General features: G+C 36.4%; 2 protein-coding genes and 1 long non-coding RNA gene across 9 annotated transcripts in view; 2 read left to right on the top strand and 1 right to left on the bottom strand.

Moving 5' to 3' along the window:
• Window positions 1-18834, top strand: part of LOC149499748 (uncharacterized) — a 143827-nt gene extending 124993 nt beyond the window's left edge. Inside the window, exon 2 of the long non-coding RNA XR_016325507.1 lies at window positions 16227-18834. This is a non-coding gene — a long non-coding RNA (uncharacterized LOC149499748). The remainder of the gene's footprint in view (window positions 1-16226) is intronic.
• LOC114252996 (putative sodium/potassium/calcium exchanger CG1090) overlaps window positions 1-18834 on the top strand; it is a 51691-nt gene extending 32857 nt beyond the window's left edge. The window contains exons 5-16 of the mRNA XM_089738863.1: window positions 118-259; window positions 1201-1311; window positions 2008-2185; window positions 3323-3469; window positions 3741-3832; window positions 4341-4429; window positions 5160-5264; window positions 7384-7468; window positions 7733-7897; window positions 9923-10025; window positions 10502-10632; window positions 11282-18834. Of these exons, the coding sequence (XP_089594989.1) occupies window positions 118-259; window positions 1201-1311; window positions 2008-2185; window positions 3323-3469; window positions 3741-3832; window positions 4341-4429; window positions 5160-5264; window positions 7384-7468; window positions 7733-7897; window positions 9923-10025; window positions 10502-10632; window positions 11282-11481 (1548 nt within the window). The 3' untranslated portion in view covers window positions 11482-18834. The remainder of the gene's footprint in view (window positions 1-117; window positions 260-1200; window positions 1312-2007; window positions 2186-3322; window positions 3470-3740; window positions 3833-4340; window positions 4430-5159; window positions 5265-7383; window positions 7469-7732; window positions 7898-9922; window positions 10026-10501; window positions 10633-11281) is intronic.
• A 623-nt stretch (window positions 18835-19457) lies between these two features.
• Window positions 19458-22448, bottom strand: part of CKIalpha (casein kinase I alpha) — a 29254-nt gene continuing 26263 nt past the window's right edge. For 4 of the 7 annotated variants that reach the window (XR_016325505.1, XM_089738856.1, XM_028187909.2 and 1 more), the window contains one exon: window positions 20803-21925. Coding sequence is in view for 2 of the 7 variants with exons in the window: in XM_028187910.2 (XP_028043711.1) it covers window positions 21923-21925 (3 nt within the window). In the remaining 5 variants the exon portion in view is untranslated. Of the gene's footprint in view, window positions 21926-22448 lie in introns of all 7 variants that reach the window. The other 3 variants (XM_028187910.2, XM_089738858.1, XM_089738859.1) reach the window with 1 other exon arrangement.

Below are 22448 nucleotides of genomic sequence, written 5' to 3'. Positions count from 1 at the left end.
TTCTGATTGTTTTATTAGTATTTTTTTGTTTATTTATTTTGTTTTATTTAGTTTGAAAGGAAAATAAATTATAATAAGCGTTCAAATTCGACATTAATTGTATTGGTCCTCCTTCAGTTCCCAAAGCCCCTGATGGGTCAAAAAGCTCGGAAGCATGGCGGCCTGATCCTGCACATACTGGTCGCCATGTTCACGTTCATAGGACTCGCTATCGTGTGCGACGAGTACTTCGTGTCAAGCTTGGACAGGATCTGTGAAGGTACTTTGAAGATTTTGCATCGCCATTATCGGTATAACGCAAATGACCATTGGCCGAAACGGTTTGACGGGTTGTCTTAAAATAGAAAAAGCTGCCCAACGTTGATCTTATTGAGGAAGCATTTTGGAACCAATTTTAGAGTCTGGCAAAGTATGGCAAATCGTCGTAAAGGTTGGTAAACGCAATGGGGATGAATTTACTGGTGGTAGGTACCACCACCATGCCTATTTCTGCCGTGAAGCAGTAATACGTTTCGGCTTGAAGGGCGGGGCAGCCGTTGTAACTATATTGATATCTTAGAACTGATATCCCAAGGTGGGTGACGCATTTACGTCGTAGATTTCTATGGGCTCCATTAACCACTTAGCACCATGTGGGCTGTGAGCTCGTCCACCCATCTAAACAATAAATAAAAATAATAAATGGAATTCGGCGATTCCGAATGAAGCGATAGTAATAAAGAGATCACAGCATCGTGTCAAACAACCTCTCAAAGTGATCTTTGCGGTAAGGTTTCAAATACTGGGGGTACTGTGAGCTTAAAAGAGAGAGAGAGTATTCTTTATTGTACACCAGCAAAAAAAGCAATGGGAAACATTAAATACAAAAAAAATAAATACAACTGGCGCTCTTATCGCTAAGAGCGATCTCTTCCAGACAACCACCAGGTGGAAAAGAATCGTTTGGAAACAGATTACACGCGGTGTACCAATCAATTGAAATATATTTATATGTATACCATGGAGTTAATAAGTACCATACACATACACACACATATACACAGAAATACATATACGTACACAATTCCTTACTACATACATTTATAAATATACATACACAATGTAATGTAACGTAATAATAATTTACCAGAACTTAAGTAGAACCCAAATCGACGATTTAATGAGATAAGTAGAGTACTAGCCATTGATTATCTGTAACAGAACTGAGGTTGGCGCCGGATGTTGCTGGAGCTACGTTCATGGCGGCGGGTAGCTCCGCTCCTGAGCTGGCGACCGTCGTCATCGGCGTCTTCTGCGCTCAGGATGACATAGGTAGGTACACAGTGCGACTTAAGGCGCTATTCCAGCTACGCCCGGATGGATAGGTGTGCTCACGGGGCTTTATCTTGAGGATGTTGCTAATACTAACCCTGGCAAGAGCAGTCCTTCGCAGAATCTGATCCTGTACCGGACATCACAACCGCTACTACAACACAGTTGAGTTTTAAACAGTCTTCACGCTCTGACCAAACACAACAACTATGCGCTGAGTTAGAGCTATGGGATTGTGGCCGATTTACTGTATCACCAAAGCTTATATGGAAACAAAATCAAAACATTGCCAGGTTTTAAAATTAATTGTGGGAGCTGTGTATGCCTACAGATGGTAGGATGTCTTGTGAGCTCGCACGGGTAGATACTACGGCCTTGCTTATTTCTATCGCGAAGCAGTAATGCGTTTCGGTTTCAAGGGTGAGATAGCTAGACTGTTAGAGAATGCCTATGGCATTAAGTCCGCCTTTATACTTTATAGTATAAGAAGTTATAAATAAATAAATAAAATAGCCGTTGTACTGTGTAGAACTGAGAGTTACGACTCATGTCTCAAAGTGATGGTGGCGACAACTACGTTGTTGATATTTAGCTCCTTAATAAATAAATATAGTGCGTTGTAGTACTGATTCAGATTAAAATGTATCCGTATTTCGTGCGTGGTAATTGTAAGTCTGTATGATGCGGTTGTTGCAGGCGTCTCGGGTGTGATCGGTTCGGCGGTATTCAACATTATGTTCGTGATATCCGTGTGTGCCCTCTGCGCCGGCACTGTGTCGCATCTCAACTGGTGGCCCCTATGCAGAGACTGCTTCTTCTATGCTCTATCTATACTGGTGATGCTGTGTACTATCGCTAATGAATACGTTAGCTGGTGAGTATTTGGATATTTAGGCATCTGTCAAAGATGTTGTGATCTTTTTTTTCTGCCTATTCTAGTAACATCGAAGGGCTATAATAGATTCGCAGAACGAGTAGATGAGCTCACGGTACTCTAACCTGATGACGTTGCTAACACTAGCCCTAGCAAGAGCAGTGCTTCGCAGCATTTACCGTCGGATCGGAAACGCAACCCACTGAAAAGATCCGGCGAGAAACTCAGTGAGCTGTGTCTATGGGGTAATTTACTCGCCGAGTCCTTCGTCGCAAGCGACAGAGTTGTGACCTGTCATAGCTACCGCCATAAGTACTGTATATACAGGGTGTAGTATAACGGCCGATATCCAAAATACAGTAATATAGTTAGGTGTGTCGAAACCGATCCTGTACTGTATATGTTTGTGTAGCCGTCCAAATATGGTGAGCGAATATTGTTAAATAAACAAGTGATCGTTAGTGGTCTGTGGACACGTCCTTTTATTAGAATAATACAGACAATACTGATGTGCTGTAGGCATAATCCCTAAAATACAGTAAGTTTTCAACGGGTTACAAACTATTCTCCCAAAGCGTCTCCAGTCTATGTTTTTTTTATTGCTTAGATGTGTGGACGAGCTCACAGCCCACCTGGTGTTAAGTGGTTACTGGAGCCCATAGACATCTACAGCGTAAATGCGCCACACGCCTTGAGATATAGTTCTAAGGTATCTCAGTATAGTCACAACAGCTGCCCCACCCTTCAAACCGAAACGCATTACTGCTTCACGGCAGAAATAGGCGGGGCGGTGGTACCTACCCGTGCGGACTCACAAGAGATCCTACCACCAGTAATTACGCAATTTTGCGGGCTTGATTTTTATTTTTATAGCCTATGTAGAGCCCATGTGAAATAATTATGCTAGGGCCCTCTAGTAAGCACGCGCTCGAAATAGAATAAGTAAAAACGTAACAGGTTCATTGAAAGTGCCGGCGTCACCTAACACCACTGCGCCCACTGTTGTCCTTCTTCAAACTAGGTTGGAGCACAGTTTGCTTACGGGATGATACTGGCATGTGTACATAATGAACCTTGTTGGAAGTCGCATTAGAAGTTTCACTTCAATAATAAACAATACATGATCGTTGACCGCAGGCCTGAAGCTCTGTTCATGTTGATAATGTACGGAGTGTACTGCGTGGCGCTTCGGTTCAACACGGCGCTAGAGCAATGGGCGATGACTCTCCCTCTGCCCTTCAAACTGCCGACCAGGGAGGAGCAGGCGGCCCTTGTAACCTACAGGTAACGAAATTAGAATTAACGATTTTTTTTAATTAACCCCACAGATTATCTATAATAATATATAAATGTACAGTGGTTTTTACGGATGTTTCGTTATAACTAACGTGACCATGTGCATCCGATTGACTTGAGACTTGTTATCCATGTAGAAAATAGATGTACTTAATGAATAGGGTAATATTTATATGAGTGTTGGACTCCCTAATAATAATGACAATCAATAATTAAGTTTATTTGTTAAAATTTTGCATTGTGAACGATTTTGTTACAGCCGGAATGCCGCGGCGGGCCCGACTCCGGCCGCGGAGGGCCAGTACTCGCAAGTCGACGGACGCACCAACGACACTCCGGTTCAAGAAACATGTAACGATATTAAACAAACTCAATTACGATAACACATAATTAAAACTACTCATACGGTTTAATGCAATCTTGTTTTTTTTTATTGCTTTGATGGGTGGACGAGCTCACAGCCCACCTGGTGTTAAGTGGTTACTGGAGCCCATAGACATCTGCGACGTAAATGCGCCACCCACCTTGAGATAAGTTCTAAGGTCTCAACGGCTGTCCCACCCTTCAAGCCGAAACGCATTACTGCTTCACGGCAGAAATAGGCAGGATGGTGGTACCTACGCGTGTGGCCTCACAAGATGTCCTACCACCAGTAAATAAATAAATAAAAGACTGCGAATTGGCTAACATTGTGCAGGACGCCCTCAGACTCGGTGGAGTGATGATCTATACAGGGTGTCCGGCAAGAGCTGGATGAGAGATGCTGAGGATTGTGCTTAATGGCGTGGAATTGGAGAGGCCTATGTCCAGCAGTGGACTACTATATGCCGATGATGATGATGATGATGAAATGTTTCAGCGTACAATCCCACCGGAGCTTATGACAACGCGGCGTACAATGCAGACCCCACCCCGGTGTGGGACCCGAACCGAGCCTGGGACGATAACGTAAGTTCCTTTTCTTTTTCGGGCAGGGGACCGTATCTTCTAAGAAGTGTCCGTACCTAGGAGACACGCGGGGTATGTGGGACTTGACGGAGTGCAGATATTGGGAGTAGACCGCAGTTACAAGGATATTTTTAGGGCACTTGACGTCCAACATCCGCCCAGGGTCAAATAACGTAAATACAATATCAACTCATTTATTAACCGCTTTCAAATAAAGGAGGCTCAGTTTTTTTATTTAATACTTTTTTCTGTGATCATGTAACATATTTATTACTAGAGGTCACTCAGTAGTCGAAATTCGATCATAATTAATTTAAATTATAAGTTTAAAAATTATTAGGATTCTGTTGTTAGAGACTATACTTCTATAGTCACAGATTTCGCCAAGGCTACCCTATAGACAAATTATATTAAAGACAAACTTAACAGAAGTAGTCTATTCTCAATTTGATCACAGACTTTGACAATAAACAAAAGAGTATTTTATGCGTGTGTGTGTGTCAAATACATAGTAGTGTGTCATGTTTTTATTTATTGATTTAATGTATATTTTATGCATAATTTAAAAAAAAAAGTTAGCTTTCTGCAACGCCCTCTCTATATTCTCTATATATGTGGGCAATTTCAAAATATCGCCGTCTGCGCAATTTTCGTAAATAGCAATACAAAGTTTTTGCTTCACGTATATTAATATATAGTAATAAAATATTGTATGTATGTACACAAACAGAGTCAGAGCTACGGTCCTCCGTCAGCGCGACTTGAACAACCGCAGACCACGAGCCCCCAACAGACGCAACCGCAGCAAACACAGCAACAGGCACCGCCGCCACAAGTATGAAAATCTATCTATATATATTTAAATGAATTGCTGTTCGTTAGTCTCGCTAAAACTCGAGAACGGCTGGACCGATCTGGCTAATTTTGATCTTGAATTATTCGTGGAAGTCCAGGGAAGGTTTAAAAGGTAGATAAATATGAAAATGCTCGGAATTAAATAAAAATAACAATTTTGTTTTTCCTTTGATGTGTCCCCCGTCGGACGGATTCCTTTTGTTTGTTTTAAGTTTATTTTATACAAAAGTTTAGGTCTGTTATTTATCGATTGAGGCACTACGAAGTCTGCCGGGTCAGCTAGTATTAACTAAATTAAACATATCAGGCGATTGCGATTGCATGCAGCAGAGATGCGAATGTTGCGATGGATGTGTGGAGTAACGAGAATGGATAGAATACGGAATGAATATGTTAGAGCAAGTCTGAAAGAGGCACCTGTGACAGAGAAGTTGAGAAAGGTGCGTTTGGGATGGTATGGACATGTGATGAGACGAAATGAAAATATAAGAAAGTGTTAACTATAAATGTGGAAGGATATAGAGGATAACGTAGACCTAAGAAGAAATGGATGGATTGCGTAAAAGACGATATGTGTAAAGCCGGCTCCACATTCGCGGCGCGAATGTCCGCGAAGGGCGCGAACCGCGAGTGTGGATGGTTTCGCGACTTCGCGGTCGCGCTTCGCGGCGTTCCCCGTCCGGTGGCGGTTTTCTGGCCCGCGACAAAGGGCCTGCGAAGCGCGAACGCGAAGGCATCCACACTCGGGTATGTTCGCAGTTGTGTGTGAGACGCAGTGACAAGCGGACGTCATGAGTATCGAATGGAGTAACGATCGGCAACTGACGTTCCTTGAATGTTATCATGCTGAGCCCGTGCTTTGGCAAGCTCAACATGGAGATCATAAAAACAAAAATAAAGTACATGATGCATGGCTGAGAATTAGTGTAATTATGGAAATTCCTGTGCCATATTTAAAGAAGAAAAAGGATTCCTTAATGTCTAGCTACAGAACGTATAGAAAAAAGTTAAGGATTGTTACGATGGATTTGTGTCATCCACCACCTTCTTCTCCTCTATTTATTTTTTATTTGTTTTTTTGATTTTATAAACGTATAATTGTAACACGCTAAGGCGCACAATGTCAGAGCAGCAGCAACTTCAACGTCCATTTCAGTCAAATGCCCGAACGTAAATGCGAAAGATTGCGTGTGTAGAGGGCTATGTTTTTCACGTCGTGTTCATGCGCGAATCGCGGCCGCGAATCACGGGCGAATGTAGAGCCCGTATAAGAGGGGAGTGAGCGAAGAAATGGTATATGATAGAAGAGTATGGAAGGAGAAAACATGTTGCGCCGACCCCAGGTGACTGGGAAAAGGGCAGGAGAATGATGATGATGATATCAAACGTGAAGTATGTATTTAAGATTTAATGTTAGAGTTAATTAAGTATAGAATGCGTTTTTGTTTCACAAATATAGTGATTGTGGAATAATTTTTTATTTAATTAAGAATATTTATAAATAGTTTCTATACTCTAAAGTCTAAGAAACAGCTCTAGCTCCGTCAATAACAAAGAATTTCAATGATACAAACAGTAAAGCAATAAAATTCCAGCAAGACAACGCCAGTTGCTACAAATTTGCTCATTCTATGGCGTGAATAGCTCAAAAACTTATTAACCTTTTACACTGGCCACATCTATGGATATTACAGTTTAAACAACTTACTTAACGGTAAGCAGCGGCTTAACTCTGCTCCTAGCACCACTGACGACCACTCACCATCAGGTAGCTCATGGACGTCAGCAATGCGGGGGGCAGAACCAAGCCGCTGCCTACGAAAACCTACGTCTGCTTACAAGGGCAATAAAAAAAAACAAGGCCACTGACCTTGAGACCTCGTGTCTCTATTTAATTGGATAAAGACCGACCTAATCTCCAAACCGCAACCTATTACGCTGGACAGCCGAAATTTTGGTACTTTACGGTACATAAGGGTCCGTCGTACATTAAAATAACAAATTAAGACAATTCAAACGACTTCGATCATGGCGTTCCCTCCAAAAACTCCTATGACAGCTGCCACTAAGCTACGTACGTGTTTTTTTTTCTTTCAAAGGCACCGGCGGCTCCCGCCTACTACAAGGCAAAGGAGTACAATCCCGAGACAGCCGTGGATCCTCTGGTCAAGCCGATCGGAGCCAGTAAGTTCATTGTGTTACAACAAAATTTTGGGATGCTAGCAAACAAAAGAAAAATAACGTGCCTGTAACATACAAACTGTATGCAATTATGAAGAAACGGTTTTAACTAGAAAGCCACGTCTATACTATTTTTAAAATTGGAACACGTTGCCAGTCTTAGTTCGTCAACTTTTAGACTTACCAGAGATACAAATGCCTTCAATAACGAATATTTTATTTTCTAGAAAATTTTTGCTCATTATAATTTTCTGTTTTCGTTTTTAGATAAATTCCAATTGGCTTGCTGGTACATTGCGTTCCCGGTTCACTGGTCGTGTCGGCACACGATGCCTGACTGCCGGGGACCCTGGTACCCGGTCACCTTCATCATATCGATGCTATGGATCTCGTTCTACTCCTACTTCATGGTCTGGATGATAACGATTATCGGTATGACCCTTAACTGTCTAAACCTAATTTAAAAAAAAAAAAAGAATATTTATTATTTCGTCATTTGTTCGTGCCCCGATCAAGTGGGGATTATGTTGTCGATGGCATCACAGATTATATTTCCGGAACCAGTTATGCAATATCGATTTTTAGTTTTTTGAGCATAATTCCTAATGGTAGAACCTCAGTTGTCGGTGACAACGCTAACGTTAAAGTGTTCGAACATCGGAATTATAAAAATGACAATAAAAACGCGAGATTAAATCTTAAAATCTAATCTGATCTAAATCTAAACGCTAATGGTTGGTAGTCTAAGGGGCTATTCCAACTTCACGCGAACCGGTAGGTGAGCTCACGGGCTCAACCTGAGAGAAATGCTAACACTAGCCCTCGCAAGGGCAGTGCTTCGCTGAATCTACTACCGGATCGGAATCGCGACCCACTGAAAAGATCCGGCGAGAAACTCAGCGGGTTGTGTCTATGGGCTAATTCGCACGTCGAACTCTTCGTCGGAGTCGACGAGTACAGTCAGCTCGTTAGTTAGCAGTTAGATCTCCTTTGGAGGCGCTTTGGCAGCTGTTAGCAAATTCCTCCCCTCCTGGCTGAGCCTTTACTCGCCCATCTGTCCTGGTGAAACTGGAATGACCTCCGGGCCACCAGTAACCATTCATTCATTAAAAAAATGCCTCTCGGGACGCCCGACAGAATTGATAACTTTAAATAATCTAAATTGAACTATTTAAAATTAAAATTGTTTAACTTGACAAAAGCATACGTTATTACTTAAAATTTATATTCATATATTAATATGATAATGTAAGGAAAATTGTAACATAAATTGATAAATATATATAAATACAGTCAAACCTGGATAAGTGAGAGTTCAAGGGAGCACAATCTCATTCTCGTTTATAGAGGTTTCTCACTAACCCGAGTTTCTCGCTAATGCTCCCTCTGAATTTCATTTCGCGATTTTCCGGATTCAAACGCATTCACTATTTTAAGTTTATCACTTAATGACAGTACTTTAATTGTCCGTTTTGACTTGATGCAGAACAGAAGTTTCCTTCGCAATTGATTAACGATAAATTGAGTAAGTCCAACAAACAGGACGGTAGACAGGCACATGTGTCCATTCGAAAAGAATGCGATAAAATAACAACGTTATTTAGTTCCATGAAATAGAATAGGTTCAATATTGACGAGAAAACAATACAAAAACAATGGAAGGAAGTTCCAAAAGTTAAGAAAGAGTCATAAAATAGCAGATGTTAAATTTGTAATTTGTTTTTTTATTTGTTCCTCCTAAATAATATAAATAAATAAAGCTCGACTGTCGCTTATAGAGGTATAGATAAGTAGCAGTCTCACTTATGGAGGTCCATGAGGGAAAAACGACTCTCTCTTACAGAGGTTTCTGTTTCTCGTTAATAGAGGTTTTGGGAGCTTAAAATGACGGGACCTGGCTATTACTCTCACTTATAGAGTTTTCTCACTTATCCAGTTCTCACTTACCCAGGTTTGACTGTAGTTAGAAGTTACATACGTTCTTAGTACCGCTGCCGTGTGCTTGTGAGAAAGGGAAGCCAGACAGACGGACGCCGTAACGCGTTACGTGACGACGTAACGTTTACCCTCCCATAAGTAGTTATCACTTCAAAAAACAGCTCTATCAGTCATATATTTTCTATGAAAGTTTATACATATTAACACCTTCACTGCGCAACCGGCACATATCGGCCGCCAACTTTTAGCTGGTCCGGATCGATTATTTAAGGTGTTGGTAAGAGTTTGACACCGAAAACTATATACTATAAATTGTTTGCAGTATGTTGTCGCAAATTTATAGCATTTTAATCTACCCTAATGCTGGTGCGTCGAGAAAGACCTGAAGACTGGTGGAAATAACTTTGGCATTTCGACCCACCGACGCACCAAATGAACTTTTGTTATTTTACAAGCCGCAGTCAAGTTGTTAATAGGAGTATTATCCGCTGATAGGCTTAATATCCATTGCTCCTTCAGGCTATACACTCGGGATCCCGGACACGGTCATGGGTCTTACATTTGTGGCGGCTGGAGTATCTGTACCCGACGCGCTCTCCTCGCTCGCCGTCATCAAAGAAGGGTGATTATTTATGTACACTAATCACCGCACATCAATCAAAATCCGACTTAAACATTGACACATGAAGGCTCGGATTCATATTATCTATACATATCGGATATAACATTATCATTTCGAAAACAAAATCAGATTATTTTCATACTTTTTGTTATGTCACAGCTCATAAGTTAATAATGAAAATAGAGGGTAGTTTGAAAAACACCTCGCTCCTCCGCGATCAAAATTATAGAGTGTTCATAATGTCGGAAACCATTAACTACACATTGACACTAAAACAACATTAGATTAAAACTTGTAAAAAAGTATTAATGGTTGTAAAAATCATTTTAATTGTTGTAAAAATTGTTTTAAATATTGTAAAAACAGTTTTAATTCCGTTCACGTCTCGTGAGTACTTCCGGGAACAATGACAGAAGATAATTTTAAAAAACAATATAGATACGTGGTCTTGACTCTAGTTCTCATGATGTTTCCAGTTACGGTGACATGGCGGTGTCGAATGCCGTCGGTTCCAACGTCTTCGACATCCTAGTTTGCCTGGGACTGCCATGGTTCCTGCAGACCGCCGTCATCCACCCCGGGAGCCACGTCAACGTTTACAGCAAAGGTACTAACTAATATTTCACTTTGAAGCAGCACCTAGCGCTCGTGTGACGAAAAACCTCTTTGTCTAAATGTTTAACATCAATTGACTCGTATGCATTTCGAATATTTAGAATTGAAGTGGCTTATAAATATGTATTCTATCGTTTTATTAAATTTTTATTTTTTTATAAAAAAATTAAATTTTAAAAAATTGCTTAGAAAAGGACAAAGTGCGCTTTCCGTTTCTTTTAAATCAAGCGCATACCTTAAACTTTAAAGTATATATAGTGATACAAAGTTTGATAATTACTTTACAATTTATTCGTTTATATTACATAGAGTTATTCAGAAGTTCCTATGTTCTTATGAATTTATGTGTCTGTCTCTTTTTACTGTCGCTATTTCGTTTTATCGACTTTCGAATCACAACGATGCTATTACTGGTGGTAGGACCTATTGTGAGTCCGCACGGGTAGGTACCACCACCCCGCCCATTTCTGCCGTGAAGCAGTAATGCGTTTCGGTTTGAAGGGCGGGGCAGCCGTTGTAGCTATACTTGATACCTTAGAACTTATATCTCAACACCAGGTGGGCTGTGAGCCCGTGCACCCATCTGAGAAAAAAAAAAATGTAGGTATTCACTTTAAAAAAATACATTCTTTTTTATTTAGGTCTGATCTATTCCACGCTATCGCTGTTTTCGACCGTCGTGTTTCTGGTGGTGGCTACCCACGCCAACGGCTGGAAGCTGGACCGGAAGTACGGCGCGGTGCTGATGGTCTGGTACGTTCTCTTCATAACACTGGCGAGCCTATACGAGCTGAACATCTTCGGGGAATACAACAAGCCGGATTGTATTTCGAAATATTAATTATCAAACGTTGCGTATATTGTGAGTCGTTAAATTTATGTGCTTCGTTGATTAGACACTAATGAAAATTTAGATTCGAGAAAGAATTGAGAATTTTAATTTTCTTTTTTTTTTTAAAGACGCGTTCAGAAATAATTAAATTCAAAATAGAAATTTAATATATTTCTAAACTACTTTCTAAGCTCGATCGCAGCACAAACTGTCATGATGACGTTTAAAAACTACAACTGTCATAAATCGAGTGACGTACCTACTTAAGCTTTGTACTTAGTATTGGTAGTTTTCCAATTACAGCACAAGAGCGCATTAAAAATAGTACAGGTAGTTTTCCAATTACAGAGCATAATGCGACTCAGTGACGCACAATGCCGAATTATGCTGAAGCTTAGTTGAGCATTATGCCGCATAATGCGCTCTTGTGCTGTAATTGGAAAACTACCATTGTAGTAACAGCTTAGCGATATTCAATCCGAGTTCACTCCAATCAATCGATTTGCCGGTATATTTCTACTTATTAATGCATTATTAGCCCCTACAGTATAATTATTTTGTTTTTATATCGTTGGTTGAGGTCGAATTAATTAATAGATGACCTACATGCACTAGAAAAAAAAGAAGAAAGTAATAATTTTGAAATACACACCAACCAACAAGGAGTCTAGCTTGAGATATTTTATTCGATATCTTAAATAGTGAGTGTCATATTAAATCGATTTTAATTTTTACTCGATTACTATTTTAGGAATGTTCTTCCTTCTGTTTATCTAGTCTATTCGACTGTAGTAGTAGATCCGGAAAGAAATCATAACGTTATGAGCATGTTTTTTTTTTAAACTTACAGCGATAGAATGTTTTTTGGTTACGTTTTTTAATAAAATTGTTTTTTTTTTAGGCAAAGGTTTTTTGTGTGGGGATAATATTATCCCAGTTGATTCTTGTCGACGTTTTCTTTTTTTGGGATTACTCATAGATGTGCAATAAGCCGATGGTGATGTCATCGTCTGTAAATAGTTTCGTTGTATGTTCAATTAAGGAAGTGAAAGCGTTTTTTTTTGTACGAATACTCAAATAATTTAAGTAAGTAATTTTCTCCTTCGTTTGTGTTTAAAAATATTTGTACGTACTCAAATAGGAGTTATAAATAGAGTTACATTACCGTGTTTTATTGTATAACCGCTCTGTCTTATGATTATTGACGCATCGATATAATTAGCCGTCTATTTAAAATTAAAACTATAAAAATAACTATAAATTAGATATAACAAAGCTAGATGTTTTATTAGGGAGTTTATTAAAAGTTGTCGATTTGAAATTTAAGCTTTTAGTTTTGAAAATTAAGCTCAGCTACAGGTTTTACAATATTTTTTTGTTTTAATTAGATTACGCTTTTAAAATTTAGCTTAATGGGGTAAGCGTATTTTTAAAAGCAATTAGTAAATGCTTAATTTATACAATTTAATCAAATTTAATCACGGTACGTGTATAATGAAAATATTGTAGTTTTTCGATCGATCCATTTTGAATGCTAAGGATGATGAGATATCTTTTAATACAAAGCAACTAAAGTTGATTCGCAGTTGAAGTTTAACTCGTAATGGCCTGAAGGTACGACTGTGGCGGCGGTAGTAAAAGTAGAATCCGCGAAAAGTTGAATTTATGTCATTACTGGTGGTAGGCGGCAGGAATGTCGCAAAGCGATAATGCAATGGTCCGAACAGCGCTTAATCCTTTTAGCGCTGAGCTTATTTTCACATATTTTGCAGAAAGAATTTAAAAAAAATGTACTTTAGTAAAACAGTAAAAAAAAATACAAAAATCAATGCTAAATTAACAGCAAAATAATTTTAAATTGTTATTTTTAAATGTTATGAACTTATTAAAATCGATAAATATGCACGCGCCAAGATACGTCCGTAGATACAGGTCGATAACCAACACCTATAATGAACCAGTTTTTATTCTTTTCTCGAAAACATTATGTTACTTTTACTTTAAGCATGGTGTTGTAATTAGATTAATAGAACTATATTTTGTTATCTCTTCTAAACGAAACATCGATTTACGAATTATTCACCAAAAAGAAAACAAATTAGTTTTTTTTCTATCTAGGTAAATAGGAAATATAATTAGTTTAAAAATCATTACTACTATACACGTTATTATATATTCTGAAGGATATTTGTTCTACAATTGGAAGATGTTCATGAATCCTATGGCCAAATCTTTATTTATTATTATTTACTACGATACGGAGTTGATTTATCCGAAATTGAATATGAGAATGAAATTGAACGAAACGAGATGCAATGAAATGACCCGATGGACCAATTAAACAATGGGAATTTGCCTAAAATTTCATACACTTTTAATGATGTCAAGCAGTCAATAACGGTATAATAAGCCACAATTATTCAATATTTAATCTTAAAGAAAAAATACATGACGCTCCCGCCAAAACGTCAACTGTATAACCTTTAAAAGCCTAGATTTTAGTACTTTTCTGATTGATTGTATAATTTCAAAGTTTTAGTTTAACGAGCTAGGTGTGTTGTATTATAATAATTTCATACAATCCACGTAGATGTTAATTTAATTACGTACCTTTAAAAAAAAAAACTTCCTCGTTCTCCGACTGATTTCGTTTTCCATTCGTCTCTAAATACCTCGAAACATTTAAGTATATGATAACTATTTTTATTATTTTTTTCTTCTATTTTATTTTTCAATCTCTTTATTACTTAACAATTCTGTGATCTATTTAGATATTAATAAAGTTAACTTTGTCGTGTGTGTGCGTGTCGTATTTTTAGAAATTGATTATTAACTACAAAGCAGCAGAGCTGAATGTTGTTAAAAAGCTACTTACAATTAAAGCTATTGAAGGCATTGCTGATAATATTACCGTTCTAAGAATCCCGTTTATGCATTAAAGATAAGCTTAAGTTAGTTGCATACATCTATATATATAAAAATGAAACCCGTTTTCCGTTGTCACGACATAACATGAAAACGGCTTGACCGATTTGGCTTTTTTTTTTTTGTAGTTTTCTAATACTCTGTACAAGGTTCTTACGGAAACAAATATTAAGAAAATCTCTCAGAAATATTGAAAAATATACATTTAATTTTGCATATTTATTTGTGAACTATTCCACGCGGACGAAGTCGTGGGCAAAAGCTAGTCTATTATAAATGTTGGTATTTATATATGTATGCAACTATCCAAAATCGTGTTAAATTTCTTTAAATAGAATCATTAAAAGGTCCACAGTAATTTCCGACAGTGTACGCAATTTATTGGTTACGCAATTTAAATTATTGGTTTAATAATAATTTGTCTTTAATATTTAGATAATATTATATTTATATAGTATAATAATAATATAAATGTATGTGTCTAATATTTTTGTTTTTCATTTTTGCGTTACTTGTTTTATAGTATCTAAGTTAAGTGACATTTTACTATAAGTTGCGGAGTTAATCAAAAGCTTTGATTATCAGCTACTGATTGTATGCGTTCAATGATTGAACATTCATTGTCGTCCACATTTTTAAAACGATAGGATCAAGGTATTTGTTATTATAAATATTCAGATATTCAAATATATACATAAGAGCTTAATATCCTCTAGATTTACGCAAAACGAAGTAATGACGTTTAGTAGTTAACAGATAGTAGAAAAGCGGGGTTTTTTCAAATTAATATTTAATTTTTTGTTGAACGTTGATTTAGAAAAAAATTATATCTATTTATTATGTGCCTGAAATATATATAATGAAGCAACAATATCTGCTATTCGATCGCTTACTTTGAATCTACAGACAAATATGTACATTCATTGAACTATTTTACGCCACTCAATGTTACTTGTAGGGTTTTATTTTTGGATTACCTGCTTGTCTTTACTAATTAGTTTTTTTGTAAACTACTCTTTATTAATATTATTAGCTTCAAATTGTGCAAGAAGCATTTATATTAAAAGGTGCAAAAATATAGATATTATAAAATAATGTTTCCTTCTTGAATGCTTCTTGTAAAGTATTTTAGTAAAATTTCGACATTGTATCATTAGTTTTTAGTTTTTTTTTTTTATGACCTGGTGACAGAGACCTTTAGGTCATATCTTATTTGGAAAATGTTCATTACTTTGGGGTATATCATTAGTAAATTGCAAAAGGTACAGATTAAAAAACAACGAAATAAATACCTGTGTAAAATTTAAATAGAATTTAATATGTGAAAATTATTAATTCACTTAATCTTAAAATAATAATCGATTTCGTATAGAAAATATAGAAAATTATAATACTGTCAATTATTAAAGGTTTGAATAAAAATTTAATAGAAAAATAATTATGAACTTTAAAAAATGTCTATCTACACTTTGATTGGTTTTCGTAGATAATACAAGATTTATAATTTATTTTGATTCCAATTCTGATATATTGTTTCATGTAGTTTTTAGTGTTATGATATCGAGAGGTGAAAGGTTTAAGCAACATTTATGCAATTTTACAGGAAAATTCGAAAAAAATATAACAAAAAAACTTCTTCACCTGGAGGAAACTTAATTGAAGTTCAATTAAAAAAATCGAACTGGTGATACAGAAAAAAACCGCACCTTTAATCTATATATAGGTATAAAAATGAATTGCTGTTCGTTAGTCTCCGACCGATTGGCTTTGACCGATTTGGCTAATTTTGGGCTTGAATTATTTGTGGAAGTCCAGAGAAGGTTTAAAAGTTACAATAAATATGAAAATGCTCGGTATTAAATAAAAATAACAATTTTGTTTTTCCTTTGATGTGTCCCCCGTCGGGCGGATTCCTTTTGTTTGTTTTAAGTTTATTTTATACAAAAGTTTAGGTATTTTATTTATCGGTTGAGGCACTACGAAGTCTGCCGGGTCAGCTAATTACAAATAAAATGTCGGGTATTACGCAAAATGTCTCTTAAACCTAATAAATAGCCTTTCACCGCGGGATATGTGGTTTTATTAATATGAGTTTTGTTAATAAGCTACGCTTCAACAATATTATATCGAGTGATTCAATCAAAATAATGTCTTAATCATGTCTAATAAAGCTTGTCGTCGAGAAGTATGAATTAGTGAGAAAGGTTAAAATGTCTACTGATTAGACTATTAGCAAATACTCAGATGAGAATGTAAAGAATTTGTGTATTAATTTTAAATTGTAAATGGAATATTTCTGGTGAAAATAAATAGAGATTATTTTAATTTTTGACATCTATGTTTCGGGAATATTATAATATTTGCATTCTTGCCAAAGGTCAACTCATTTTTCGTGCTTGAAATTTTTTGAAAAACACATTATTACGCTTGACATATGAAAATATAGCGCCATATTTTGTACATACTCCCCGTATTAGGAACAGAATTTAGATTAGAATAGTTAGGCAAAGCATAGTTTAAAAATAACGAAAATCAAAAGATTGTTACTTGGCATCTTTTGTGTAGTAGTGCTGTGAGTAGTGTTTATTTATTGGTATGTTTTGTGAATACCTGACGTGATTAGGCAGTATTACAAATATAATCCACTTTAAGTATAACTTATTTAAGTATGTATGTAGTTGCGATTTTAGAGGTCTTTGCCTAATTTTTATGACAATATTATTTGTAAGCAACTGTAGGTAGTTTGGTAGTACACCCATTTGCCTATGCCCCCTCGTTGAAAAGTGTCAATCGCCACATTCTAAAATAGTATAAAGGATAATTAGATACAATCACATCAATTAATAACATGTCAATTTTGATTATATAATGTTGTTAGGCATGGTCGCTCAAGCGAGCTAGAAAGAGCCTGACTATTTAGACATTACAATGATAATTAGTTTACAGACTTAGGATTAAACACACTAGATCTGACTTCGATTCATACCGATAAATCATTAAAATAATAAATAAATATATTCCATAGATTTTTTAAGAACATTTTTGCACTTTATAATGTAATCTAGCGAATGTAGATTCACAAAATAAATGTAAACAGACAAAACGAACAACGATAATGATGAATATGTGACTTTTAAAAAAATAGTTAAGGTTCAGTCCCGCGCTTTTTTATTTATGAATCAGTGTGATTTAAAATAAATTTTGCCCCCGCTCACAAGCCTTGGAGGAATTTTAAAATAGCATATAATCTAATATTCAACAATTTTCAGGATTGATCAAAATATTATGCTATTAATATGAATCAAAAATATATTTTTTTTATTTAAAATTTGGAGGTTAACTCTTATTTTTCTTATAACAATTAACCAAAGACCAAGAAACTCTAACGAGTCGTATAAAATTTGTAACTTTTATTTATTTATTTATTTATTTCCAATTTAGGTTAATTTATTTATTAGTTAATTTGCCTCAAGAAAAGTTTTACTTAATATCAAATGCCCAAAGAGATTTTCTATATTTGTCTAGAAAGTCTAGAATCTAGATTCTAGATGGATGCTTAAATTTTATTTTGTTATATTAAGCGACCCGGGCGAAAAATGAGCATTATAAAGCCAATATAGTTTAAAAACTTATGAAATTGCTTTAACTAGTCTTCGCTGTATCCGATCTGTCAATTTTTGTATGAGTGTGCGTGCTTGTGTGTGCATCTTAAATAATACACTTAAAGAGTTTGTGTGTTTGCGTGAGCAATGGATTATTAATATATTATGGCAAATTTGATTGGACAAATAGTAGTTTACAGTATCTATACAAAAAAAAAACAGTCGCAAAGAACTTTAGTTTTATTTTCGTCTACTGTCCGCCATTTGGTATGACCATAAAACAACAGCTTCCCTACGTCTGCCACTAGGGGCGCTGTTCGAACTGCATTCAAATTTGAGTTAACTTTTACGCTATCGAGAACTTTAAAAACTCGCATTAAGCACAGATATCAGTTTTCAAAATACTACGTTTACCTACCGTAGTGTCATTTTCGGCTGCAAAACTTTCACATTATTATTAAAATACTTAATACAAACTTATTACTCGTCAATGTTGCTTGATTAGAATAAAAAATTACGAAAGAAAATCGACTCTATGTTAACCGCTACTTTTTGCTACGCTATAGAATAAAACTATTTTAAATTAATTTTTGAGTAGAAAAAATATGATTGTAGATGTATGCGCGTGTTACCTTCGCAGTATTCTTAATCGAGATCTTTGTGTATTTATGTTGAATAAATTACTGCATTTTAATTTGAACTATTATTGTATTGTATTAGGCGTTCTGTTACGGTCATCTGTATAATCGGCCATTTGTGAAATATAATTATTGTTATCTATGGAATTAATGTAAGTTATACGACAATGTTAAATAAAGTACCTTTGAAAAATGTATTTTTTTTTTTAATTGAATTTTGCGTTTTTGCCGTACATTGAATCTTTATTTACAGTTAAATTATTAACAAAATAAAGAAGGTATTGAAATGCAGAAGATACGGCGAGAAACTAAGCGAGCTGATTCATGGGTTAGGTTGCACCTTTTTTTTTTTTTTGCTTAGATGGGTGGACGAGCTCACAGCCCACCTGGTGTTAAGTGGTTACTGGAGCCCATAGACATCCACAACGTAAATGCGCCACCCACCTTGAGATACAAGTTCTAAGGTAAACTTTTTGTCGAGTTCGACGAGTACGGTTACCGGGATCCCTAAGCCTGTTCCTAGTATTAAGAGCTAAAGGCGTCTAATCCAAAGGTTATTGGATCTGATGGATCCGTAAGGACGTGTCTAGGACGTCGACGGTGATTCCTGCGTGATCAGGATTCGGGGCGGCAACGATGACTACTCCCGATGATCCATCAGATAAAATAACCTTTGCATTAGATCGATTCTGAGCTGCCCACATCTAGCTGATTCCAGGGACCTTCAATAAGTGGCCGATCCACCTTATGAGAGGGGTACCCACGCGGCATCAAACAACCAATGAAGATCCATTGAAGATACGATAAAAATAAAATACCCTTTTCCGGTTCATTATCGTTTATTTTATTTTAGTGCAGTACCGTGGACACACACTCAACTGGCGACAAAACGGTCTGCGTCAAACACAATCCTGATTGCAGGAGTACACGGGAGATCGATTCTATCACAAAACGAAACAAATTTTAGATAAGAACGAACATAGATCGCTAATATTACAAAGAAATTGGACACGTATTCTAAAAACGAAATCGGATTAAGGGTGTTTAAAATTAAAAAAAAAAAACAATCGCTGCCATTTTGCCACCATTTGACCTCAAACGCATTCCATTCGCATCATTCATCGTAACACTAACTAAATTATAATAATTAATAAATACAGAGTTTCATGACACTCGAATTTTTTTTCTGCCATCATTCTGGAAGCAATCGGTTTTATTTCACGCGTCCCGTATAAAAATATCAACTGCAAATTCATATTGTACAGCGAACCAGTATCGCAATGTCACGAAACCCCGCCATACTTAGACAAAAAAAAAGGTTTTTTTTTCATCAGCGATACACTGCGTTTCTATGAAGTACATGTACATACTTGCGTCTCGATGAAGCGGTTCTCTTGTTCAATTTCATACAAAACAAAACTCGAAATGTTCTTTATTATCAAGCTGTTAAGGTTCAAAAAAAAAAACTCGTCTATATATAATAACCTCAAAATTTAAAATCCCATACCGGTTTCAATTAAAAACTTCATGAATCAAATTTTACTACGAACCAACAAACATAGTGTATCAATGAACAAAATAAAAAAAAAGATCCTAAAGTTATAGTGTTCTTAAATTAAAAAAAAGAAAAAAAAAAAAACGAACACTTTGTTTCGCAGTAATTTTAAAATATAAGATACAATACGTACCAAATCTCCCTTGAAACGCATCGCTCATGTTGTATTTACATTTTTTGTTTTTTAAATTGTAATATTGTTTAAATTCGCAAATAAAAATTAAGCCTTAACTAAAACTCTACAACACTAAATAGAAGCGTTGCGTTTCAAAGGTGATGGATATCAAATCTTTTAGTTCTATATTTCGTTTTTTTTTGTTTTTTTTCATTTTGACCATACAGAACTACGCGCTTAAATTATTAGTATTTTATTATTATTTTTATTAATGAACTTCAACGCCAATTCTAAAAAAAAAAAAAAAAACACGTTCTGGTCTCATCCAAAACATATTTTTCGCGTATTTACACAGAGAACATTCATACTATTTAGACGAAGTTATACATTGGCTAATCAAGAAAATATAACTAACATTAAAAAACTAAGTAAACACATTTTGAGAGTAAACACATTAATCGAATTGTCACGTTGTTATTTTTATATAATATAATATTTTTTATTTTTTTACAATTTTACTCGATTTATTTTTTCTAAATCGTGAAAACGTGTTGCCAACTATATTCACTCCACCTTAATAATAACAACTATAAATGAAATACAAAAATTACATACAATGAACATAAAAGTTACATTTCTGCGATTCCAACACACAGATTATTTATAATTTCGCGAATACTCGAGTGACCGCACTGTGAGAGTTCGGTTTTCTTTCACTATCGAATGTTGTATTCCAATGAAGTCATAATAAAAGTTTAATCTTTCTATCTAAGTGCTCCTCCGTCGTAAGTTTCAAATGAATGTCGCCGTGCACCGTACCTCGCGACCATTGCATTAAAATCGATTACGCCTCGAATCGATTTCACTTTTGTTACATGGCAACCCCCTCCGTAGATGATCTGTACAGTGTTGCCATTCGAATAACAAACCACTCTGACTAAATAAAAAAATTACAAAATGAAATGGCTATATCATTTAAAAATCTTTACTTGTGGTAAGTCTTGGGAGTTCGCACGGGTTGGTAGGTACCACCACCCCGCCTATTTCTGCCGTGAAGCAGTAATGCGTTTCGGTTTGAAGGGTGAGGCAGCCGTTGTAACTATACTGAGACCTTACAACTCATATCTTAAGGTGGGTGGCGGCATTTACGTTGTAGACGTCTATGAGCTGCGGTAACCCAGATGCAACAAAAAAATATCTCTATTATTTGTTATAAGGTCGGTCGTGACGAGTGTCAGTGCACAGCGACGCTCACGTAGGTTCACACCGCTACGCGCGGGTCAGCGGCTCGGCCAAGTACTAGCCCGGCCGAGGGGACGTCGGTCTCCCAGCGGTGTCGCCGCACGAGTCGCTGTAGATATTTACAATATCTCGTACTGTCAACGGGGGGATATAAACTCTCGAATGTAGGTTATAGTATCGTTCACGTTGAACACGATGCAAGCGTCCGGGACGGGCGGCCCGTGTCACGCATTCACACGCACGCACGCACGCACGCACGTACGTACGCGCACGCACTCACTCACACACACACACACACACACGCGCGCGCACACAGCTATCGCGCCCTCTTCTTGGCCGGCGCCACCGCTGTCGCCGAACGTCGTGCTCTCTTTCACTGAAACACAAAACAAAGGTTTTAATTACCTACCCTAATTAGGGTAACATTAAAATCGCACATACATACAGGGTGTAACAAAAATCCTGTACTATCCTATCGACGAGAAAATTCTTTTGACTCACTTACTTTTAACGTAAGTATTACAAAGAAGTTTACGCAAAAGCACGACCGATAAACATAATTGTATCGAAAATAAGACCTTAATACATAAACAATGAATATTAAGTCAATATATAGTATGTGTTGCTTCGTTTTCGGCTAATCGTTGGGACGTAATCAAGACTACTTTAAGGTTCAATATCGCGTTTTTTTTTTAAAATACTCATTACGTTAATTCCTTTTTCATCTAATAGTTTACGTGGTCACGGACAACTCAGAAATAATATAATGAATAAGAAACGTGAAATGAAATCGATAAACCAACGAAAAAGAATAAGGAATGAAGAATTATCAAATCTTCCAAATTAGAGGATAGGAATTGCTGTCGAACAACAATAAGGATCACAAAAAGGATTCGCAA

Source organism: Bombyx mandarina, chromosome 26 (assembly GCF_030267445.1).
Source record: "Bombyx mandarina strain Sakado chromosome 26, ASM3026744v2".
Taxonomy (NCBI): Eukaryota; Metazoa; Arthropoda; class Insecta; order Lepidoptera; family Bombycidae; genus Bombyx; species Bombyx mandarina.
The sequence above is the reverse complement of the archived record's forward strand: the minus strand, read 5'-3'. Positions and strand labels throughout refer to the sequence as shown.